The sequence below is a fragment of the Akebia trifoliata genome, chromosome 13, assembly GCF_017979445.1.
Source record: "Akebia trifoliata isolate Shusen 1 chromosome 13, ASM1797944v1, whole genome shotgun sequence".
NCBI lineage: Eukaryota > Viridiplantae > Streptophyta > Magnoliopsida > Ranunculales > Lardizabalaceae > Akebia > Akebia trifoliata.
This window is the reverse complement of record NC_141387.1, coordinates 2128607-2138303: the sequence shown is the minus strand read 5'-3', so window position 1 is coordinate 2138303 and position 9697 is coordinate 2128607. Positions and strand designations below refer to the sequence as shown.

General features: G+C 35.3%; 1 protein-coding gene across 4 annotated transcripts; it reads left to right on the top strand.

Moving 5' to 3' along the window:
* The first annotated feature begins 728 nt into the window (after positions 1 to 728).
* Positions 729 to 9294, top strand: LOC147387243 (polyadenylate-binding protein RBP45-like). Of its 4 annotated transcripts, none has more exons than XM_086420175.1 (7): positions 729 to 1277; positions 3738 to 4209; positions 6338 to 6393; positions 6470 to 6600; positions 6703 to 6799; positions 6919 to 7059; positions 8898 to 9294. In XM_086420175.1, the coding sequence occupies exons 1-7, from the start codon at positions 945 to 947 to the stop codon at positions 8898 to 8900; spliced, it is 1233 nt and encodes a 410-aa protein (XP_086276301.1). In that variant the 5' UTR covers positions 729 to 944; the 3' UTR covers positions 8901 to 9294. The 4 variants fall into 4 exon arrangements, with proteins under 4 accessions (XP_086276301.1, XP_086276300.1, XP_086276299.1 ...); XM_086420174.1 differs by having other exon boundaries at positions 730 to 1277; positions 6916 to 7059; XM_086420173.1 differs by having other exon boundaries at positions 730 to 1277; positions 6913 to 7059.
* The last annotated feature ends 403 nt before the right edge of the window (positions 9295 to 9697 follow it).

Here is a 9697-nt window from a genome sequence, read left to right as displayed (position 1 = left end):
CCATTCCTTGGCGAATCTACGTATAAAAGATCAATTTTATTAGATAATAACATTGTCTTAAGAGTGATTTCTAATTGTTGGGTTTAAGTTCTCTTTCAAGAACTGAGATTTATTGGATAGAAGTTATCGAAGACTATGATTTTTGATATGGATTATTATAAAAGCACCCTCACACCATAGCTAATTCTTTTTTTTATCTTATATAGATTAAAAGTTTATAAATGAGTTGAATTTTGGAGAGGATGATGTCCATGATGAGAGATCATCCTCACTCAAAATCAGCCCATTTCAAAACTTTTGAACCTTTAAAAATTAATTTACAAAAATAATGGATAATTTACGATTCTTGAACTTATTTTGATGTGGTTAGAAGTTTCGAAATGGATTGATTTTTTATGAGAATGATCTTCTCATCATAGAGATTATCCTCACCAAAAATCAACTTATTTAGAAACTTTGATCCTGCATGAATGTAAGAGTCAGAAATATTTAGAACATAAGTACTGTCAAAAATACCATTTAAAGTAGTTTGGTAAGTTTTTAATTCATGTAAGACAAAATAATTTGCCGATGATTTAATTTGTCAGAGTGCTTTTATAATTACCCTTTTGTTAAGTATCGGTTCATACGTGTAGTGGGTCGTAAAATGCCACGTGACCTTCGTTAGCAACGAGATACCGTTATGTATCCCTATTCATTTTCCACTTTTTTTTTAGCTTTATTATTATTATTATATTTCTTTTTTCTATCTCATCCTCTCCCCCTCTTTCCCTCGGTTACGGTTTCACCACACTTATCCTCCAAATCAGTAACATATCGATCAACCATTCTTACTTTTTGTTTACAGAAATTCTCAAAATTCGAATTTGTTCTACACTTGTACGTAGATTTCCAGAGTTAGGGAATTAGGGTTTTGTTTATTACGTTTCCTAGGGTTTTTGAAGATGATGCAACAACCAAGAGGCGTCGTTCCACCTCAGATGGCTCCTCCATCGATGGATCAACAACATCTCCAGCAGCAGCAGCAGCCACTACCCCAGCAACAGTGGACGATGATGCAACCGCATCAGCAATTGGCGCCGCCCATGTGGAACCAGCAACCGCCACCACAATTGGCTCAACAACAGGTGCCCCCTCAGCCCCAATCTCTGCAGCCGCAGCAGTACCAATCTGCTCAGCCTACGAGCACGGATGAGATCCGCACACTTTGGATTGGAGATTTGCAGTATTGGATGGAAGAGGGCTATATTCAGGGCTGTTTCGGTCACACAGGCGAGGTAATTATTGTTTTATAACTTATCAAAAAAAGATTATGTTTTTATACTCCTTTAATTTATTTATATGTATTTGTATCAATTGATTTGTTGCTAGGGCTTCTCCATTTGAATCTGTTATGTGGAAACTTTTCTATATATTGTAGATCTCAAATTCTCGATTTTCAAAGAAATGTTGTCTGATGGAAGCTATGCAACATTCATGTTAGAAAAAATTGTTGCTTTCTTGAACAAAACAACAAAATCTCATCTGTGTGTGTATGTGTTGGCGTGGGTGTGGATGTGTGTGTCACTTATTTTAACACGGGCAATATATAGTTTTGAACAGAAGATCCTGAAATTTTATTTTCATCTTTGCACAAATATGGGTGATCCAATCAAGACCTACTCTATGTAACAGAGACATGGAAATTTTAGTTTCTCCTCCTTTTCCAGACAATCAAGACCTACTCTATGTAACAGAGACATGGAAATTTTAGTTTCTCCTCCTTTTCCAGACATGTATTGACACACAAACACACCTTGAAACTTACCTTAACATGGCTACACCTTGACGTGTATCCTAACACAAAGGGTAGTGCTGCAAAATAGTGGAAAGGGAGTTAGTCATTGGTGTATCCACTCTTAATCACTAACTAAATTGATAAACACAACCGTAGTTTTATATCGTTGATATACTTTTGTTAAGTTATAGGAAATGTTTACTTTTATTTTTCATACTTATTTTTTTATTTAAACAACTTTTGAGTAAAAAATAACTAATCATCATCAGTGTGGTCAAGGCGAGTGCTTTGGTGTGCCTCAGGTGCATCTCAAGGCATGTTGTGGCAAAGGTGTCTTAATATATGTGAGGCGAGGCAGTCTAAGTGAGGCATAGCAAGGCTCGTGCCTCGACTACGCCTCAGTAAAGGTGCACTAGGTATGCGTCCCACTAAAAATGAATTAATTTGTTTAAATAAGACATTAATTTCAGATTTGATTGTATAATTTTTACATATAAAATAAGATTTATTTAGAAAGTTCAAATTTTTACCATTAAAAATATTGAATTTTACATTTGGTGATTTTTTGCTAGGCCCAAGCCATTTAGGGCTTAGCTAACTTAGGCCTGATAAGGGTACAAGGCTAGTCTACGGTAGAGCTCGCCTTATTAGGGCCTGGTTAGGGCTCAACTAAGCCTGACCTGAATCTGCCCATTGATAGTCCTAATTGTTGTTATGCCATAGCAGCAACAACATGTGTTGCTGGCCTACTACTATTTCTATTTATACTTTTACTTCTTTTTCTTCCCTTATTCTTATTCTCCTTATTCTTTTATACTTTTTCTTTTATTATTGAAGTGTTGAATACTTTAATTTGTTTGTAAAATCTAACATTTGTACATGTTATATTGTAAAATATCTAGAATCTACACTTCACTATTTAATTTTTTTAATTGTTATCATTTTATTGTGCCTTACTTTACTTAGGCGTTCGCTTCACCTTGCACCTCAGGCACTAGGAGCTCTTTGCTCCTTTAGTGCGCCTTTCGCCCTTAACTACACTGATCACCATCATCATCAAATCCTTGTCCCAAAATTTGTTCGACTGAATGAATCATACTCCTCCATATAATTATATTGAAAGTCACACCATTTTTTATTTCACGAGTGCATCTACCTTCACAAAACATCTATTATGGTCTTCTTGCCATTCTTTTAGAACTCTTGACTCGCACATTCTTTCTAAAATTGGAGTGTTAGCAGTTCTTGTTGCACATTGCCAAACCATCTTAATCAACTTTTCATTAATTTATCATGTATGGGGTTAGTCTTACATTTCATCAATGTGTTCATTCTAGTTTTACTTTTACTAGTCTTTCCACTCATCTATCTCAATATCTTAGTCTATAAACATGTTCCTTAATTCCTCAACATACACCTCTATAAGGAAGAGTTGGTCTTATTGTCATCTTATGTTTTCAAATCTTGTTCGAGACCAAGATGACTCGCCAAAGTCATCTTGTCATTGTGCAAGAACGAGTGACACAATAACTCTGACAATCAAGATGACTTAGGTGATATCTTGAAATACTCGGTCGAGTTAGTAAAACTTGGCTAAGTCATCCGGTTTTGAAGTTTTGATTAAAATAATTTTTTTATAATATAAATATATATTATCTAATTAAAAAATATGATCTTGTGACTAATAATCTTCTAATAATCTTATTTTATAAAAATAAAGAAATTTAAAATTGTTGCATATAAATATATATTAATGAATAATTGTAAAGTGTAAACCAAGTTAAAAGAGTTTATGTTAGAGACGAGATGACTCAGATGAGTCAACTCGGTATCTGTGCCTGTGGGGGGTGAGATGACACAAAATGCAAAGTTGTAAATCCAAAATCCAGAAACACAATTCTACATTAACCATCTAGTTATATTTCCACAATGATGATATCAATTTCATTGTCTTGTATAGGTGGTCTCGGTGAAAGTTATTCGCAATAAGCAATCTGGCCAATCGGAGTGTTATGGGTTTATCGAGTTTGTATCTCGTGCTGCTGCTGAAAGAATTTTGCAGACGTATAATGGCACACTTATGCCCAACACCGAGCAAAATTTCCGATTGAATTGGGCTTCTCTTGGTTCACGTGAGAGGCGTTCAGATGATGGCCCTGAGTTTACGATATTTGTGGGAGATTTGGCTGCTGATGTTACAGATTACGTATTGCAAGAGACATTTAGAAGTCACTATCCCTCTGTTAAGGGTGCAAAGGTTGTCACTGATAGAACCACTGGGCGTACAAAGGGCTATGGGTTTGTTAGGTTTGGAGATGAAAGCGAACAATTGCGTGCTATGACTGAAATGAATGGAATGTTCTGTTCAACAAGACCTATGCGTGTTGGCCCGGCTACTACCAAAAAGAATGTGGGTGGTCTACAACCAACAGGTATGTGTTGCATTAATTTACATTTTTCTTAATCTTATATGGTTATTGCTATATACTAGAGTTTCTGTTTATTTGTGTCAACTAGCACTCTGATGTTATGCTTGAATTTCTGCTGTTTGTTTTATATGGTCTGATTTTTTTTTTATTAGGATTTTTGAATTGAAGTATTCAGTTGAATATTTGGTTTGTTATTTTTTGAGGACGAAATCGCTAAGAGCTTTTCTTAAGTTTGCTTTTCTTTCAGTTATGCACTTGAAGATCAGTGGCAATTTACGAAGTCATTTCCTTCCAGTACTTTCCTTTGTAAATTGGGAACATTTAATACAATTCATAGTTGCCAACACTTATAAAAACTCATGTTGTCTCGAAGCAGGATGCCTAGAGGTTCTCTCATTAAGGGGACTGGAACTGATTTCAGCTGAAATGCATTCCCCTTTACTGCGTGGCCTCGTTTAGGTCAGTGTTATTGTTTATGTCATAATTTGTCCTTAATTTAACATTTCAGCGGCATTTAGGCTATATTCTCAAATTACCTATTCTAGTTCCTTATTTTCGGAAAGTTATCAGCCAAGTTAATTTTACCTGACCTTTTACTTTCTGTTAGTCGGCCTGAAGATTAACCGCTTTAGGTCTTTGTAAAAATCACTTCCTTTCGCACGATTGTATCACATAAATCAGTAATTACATTTTTCCCTTTGTTCTCTCATTTTCGTTCACATTCATGTTTCCCACTCTCTTTGCACAGAAAAGGGTTTGTTTTGGAGTTCAAGTAGCAATATAGATATATTTTTTTGCTAAAACTCCTGATGCCTCAAACAACAACTAGCAGCCATGCTGTCAGTTGCGCAAGTAGCATTATTTTTCCCCTTCCTGGCTTAGGTTATTTCTTTTGGCATTTATATCTCTTTTGGTTCACTTTTTTTTTTATTTTTTATTTTTACATCATCATCTATCTTTGATGGCTTGTTCTTATTGTTGGCTCACATGAGGATGTTTGTGATCGGGAGAGAGGACTTGGTATGTTACTTACGGTTAGTTTTTATTATTTAATTGAAAAAGTCTATGATTCACAGTAGGTATGACTATGATTTCCTTTAGCCTGTGTAATTAGTATAATTTCTGCCGTATCGAGGTGGATATAAATGTCCTATGCAGCTACTCATAGGGAACTCTCATATTTAGTTTGTCTTTTTTCACTTTCAGATCCTCATTGGTAGACATCAATTTTTCCATTTCGTGAAGATGAATCTTTTGGCACCAATAATTGTAACCTACAACTACCGAGATTCCAAATAATCATATCGCCAACAAGGTTGCGGCCCCCAGAGACATTGATGCAGGACATGAGAGAAGATGTATTACGGGGTTGGGAATCTGATTTGGTTTGGGTTATATCAATAGTGTTTGGGTTGCAGGATTTAATTAAGACTTTTTGCAATTAGGATAGAGGTTTAGGTTTTTAGGGTAAAGGATTGAGATTTGAGTTTTACAGGTTAAGGATTAGGTTAAGAGCTCAAGACTATAAAAAAAATAAAGAATCAAGAATTCAAGAATTCTTGAAAATCAATAAAATATAAAGAACATTGTATATCTGATGCATGTAACTAATTTTTCTATAACCAGAGTGGGCAGAATATTTTTTTGTGGTTGCTCTCTGATCTGATTTTTCTGATGTTCAGCCAGTTGTGTTATGTTTCTTTATTTATTATTCCATGTGGTGTGCCAAACAAATGGGATATGGGGATGGTGGTTTGTATTGCAAATTGTTGAAATAATAACTGTGACTTGGATTATGAGATTGAATTTGATTATGAGGTTTCTAGATCGTTTTTTTCGAAGTCAGTTTGATGATTGAGTTGGTAGGTTATTGTCATGAAAATCATTATGATAATTACTCATAACCTGGTAGGCTAAGTCTATCAGACATCTATTTTCTTTACTCATGACATTGTGCTAGACTAGAGCCATATTGCTTCTGAGAATATTTAGGCATGTCAATAGGTATTGATCTTCTCTTCCATCAATGTGACTATCTTGTCTATATACTGTTATCATCATTTATTATTATTATTATTATTATTATTATTATTATTATTATTATTTTTTTACTGATATTTTTCATTTGCAGGTTCCTACCAGAATACTCCAGCTGCTCAGAACGAGAGTGATCCAAATAATACGACTGTGGGTACTTGCTTCTATTGTCAGCTTGGGAATGATTTTTGTGGCATATGGTTATGACTTACAATTTTGTGTGTAGATATTTGTTGGTGGTTTGGATGCAAATGTTACCGATGATCATTTGAGGCAAGTTTTTAGCCAATTTGGAGCATTAAGCCAGGTGAAAATACCGGTAGGAAAACGATGTGGGTTTGTCCAATTTGCTAACAGGTAATAAAGTTTCTATATCTTTAGAGCCCCCTGTAATGTAAAAGTATCAAAATCAAAATTTTCTGAGCCTGACAACTTTTTTGGATATATATGGTGCTCCAGAGCTTGTGCAGAGGAAGCTTTACTGATGTTGAATGGAACTCAATTGGGAGGGCAAAACATTCGGCTTTCATGGGGACGTAGTCCTTCAAACAAACAGGTTGTTCAAATTCTACCTAGTTTTAATGATTTTTACTATCGTAGCTTTGGTGTATGTATATACGTGTTCCCAGTCTGACATATTTACAGGACTCATCTGTTGGATGGGTTCAGCAGCAGTCAGATCCAAACCAATGGAGTGGTGGATACTATGGATACAACCAAGGTTATGAATCCTACGGATACACCCAACCTCCTCAAGATCCAAACATGTATGCTTATGGGGCCTATCCTGGATATGGAAATTTTCAACAGCAACAGGTATGAGTCCCATCTTTCTGCGTGCCATCATGTTCAGATATTCTTTGTGTTTTCTTTTTCTTTTAGATACGATGTTATCATACAAGGTCGCTCAGGGTTTTGTTTTCATTTGAGATCATGCTATGTCCTCTTCTCAAGTCTTGGCAATTTATTTGTGCTTTTGTTTGGTATCTTCTACTTATCCTGCATTTATCTTGTCATGTTGTTTAGATTGGTTAATATCACACTTTTTCTTTATTATTATTGTTATTATAATATTTTTACCTCATAGTGGGAGACCCACAATCCATTAGCTATGGTTATCTTTTTAATGAGAGAATAAGAAAATAATTATTTTTGATAGTTAGTTTGTCTACTGAAGATAATTATTTTATCAAAAGGATTAAAAGAACTAAATCTTGCATTTGCAGTGTGTATCTGATCATCACCTTGGCAACCTTCGTGTTACCTATCCTTCATGAAATGCGTGCATAAGTATTTTTCTAATCATTACTTATCAAAAGAAAGGGAGACTTATCAAAAAGTATTTTCTCATGAGAATATTTTCTGTCATTTCTGGTGAAAATGAATGATCTCCCTGTTGAAAGATTTTCTCATTCCTTTCACTTTCATCAGTTCTAAAGCTATGACATTGTGAGAACCCAGCATATCGTGTCAACTAACTGATAGTGCAGTTATTATGAATCAGTCCTCGTTGGAGGGTTCAATGGGTATCAGAACCAGAGAGACTAGTCAAGTCGGTGTGTGCTTTGGCCTGATTAGTAATTGGATTGTGTTTGGATGGTATCATCATCATCATCATCATTAAATCCTTATTCTAAAAGATTCATGGTCAGCTAATTGGGTCTGGATACTAATCGTCAAAATTCTTAGTTGTTAACTAGACTGATTCCTTACCAATTTGGCTGGTTACGACTACATGTTTCAGACCCAGTTAATGTTTGGGTTTTGATTTGCTTGGACAGGTTCTTGAGACAGACTTGTTAACACACCTTATCTTTCCTGATTTGAACATTTAGGCTAAATGTGGTAGCTGTTTGTTGGTTCCTTGATTTAGTTGGATTACATCTTGTGCCTTTTATGATCAATCAGTGGACACACGCACAAACAAACACACACTCTCTACTTTTTTTCTTCTTAAAACTGACTGGAATGATGGACCATCTTTTTTCCCCCTAAGTTACATACAGGCACCTATATTTTGGGCAAATTTAAAAATATTCGTGCATAGTGTAATAAAATATGTTGATTCATTACAGTGTTATAACACTGGAAATTATCAACTTGGAACTGATTGAAACAATGAGCAACATTAATATATATATGGGTCCCGTTCAGCACGCAACATTTTGCCCAACATGTTTTGTCCTACATGGGTTAGAAGTTTTGGAGTAGGCTGATTTTTGGTGAGGATGATCTCTAAGGTGAGGAGATCATCCTCACCAAAAATCAGCCCATTCCAACACTTCTAACCCCATCACAAATGGTTTACAAAAAATGGACGGTTCACGATTTTTCTACTTGTAAACACAGGGTTAGAAGTTTTGGAATGGGCTGATTTTTGGTGAGGATGATCTCCTCACCATAGAGATCATCCTCACCAAAAATCTGCCCATTCCAAAACTTCTAACCCATGTAGGACAAAACATGTTGGGCAAATTGTTAGGTGCTGAACATTTCCCTATATGTATATCAACCATGGTGGGAGTTTCAAGACTTTGTGCAACTTTATTCTTTCTTATGTCTAGTTTCTGGTTGGTATGTTTTGCTTGGATTTTATGTTAGGAGAATTATCGTTGTCCATTGTGTAACAAAACTAATTTTGCTACTTGATGCAGTGATTGGGTGTCTTTGAGCAGTTAGAAATTGGGGATATCTTTCGAATGTGGAGGCGTATCTGTGTGTTTAAAGAGAAGCAGAGAGAAGGGGGTGGTCAACCGGTTTTGATGTAGTATGTTTCGCTGCTGCTTGTCCAGTTACATCTTGTGGATGATTTTTCGTAGGGATATTTTATTTTCCTTTTCATTTTCACCCATACCATCTCAAGACTAATCTACTGACATGGTCTTGTGGTTGAGATTAAGTATGAATTTTACATATTATGATCTAGACTTAATTATTGCCTACTCTGCCATCTGGGTTTGTGTGATATAGAAGTATGGATTTTCTGCATTATATATGAATTTTGTGCATTTTATATATTAGAGAACTCTGATGCTCCCTGTTTGTATTTCATTTCAACCATCTAAATGTTTTAGTAGACCTAGTGGCTCTATTACTCTTGAATTCTGCGCCGAAATTCAGGTTTGGTTCCTTACGCCATTTGTAATGGTATTCTTTCTTGGATCTATTAATGTTATTTTCCAAAGTTTATCTTTCTTTACTGCCACCTGCTGTGATGTTCAAGTTTAAATGGCACTTGCAAATGCCTTGGGTGCTGCATCCAAATCTTTTGTCAAATCTACTTGCAGATACAAGAAATTACCCCTTTGCCTTCTCAATTTCCAGTTTCTCTCATAGATCAAATCAAAGTTCAAGTTACACTACAATCTTTTCTCGTCAACAAGTATGAGTTCATACTTCAAAGTTGATTACTCTCCAATGATACGGCAAACCTAATTTAAAAGAAATTGAAATC

Excerpts from the sequence above, each read along its gene's own strand:
- LOC147387243 (XM_086420172.1), top strand. The coding sequence starts at position 945 with ATGATGCAACAACCAAGAGGCGTCGTTCCACCTCAGATGGCTCCTCCA. Across the intron at positions 1,278-3,737 it reads GTTTCGGTCACACAGGCGAG|GTGGTCTCGGTGAAAGTTAT; the intron begins GTAATTATTGTT and ends TGTCTTGTATAG. Across the intron at positions 4,210-6,337 it reads GGGTGGTCTACAACCAACAG|GTTCCTACCAGAATACTCCA; the intron begins GTATGTGTTGCA and ends TTTCATTTGCAG.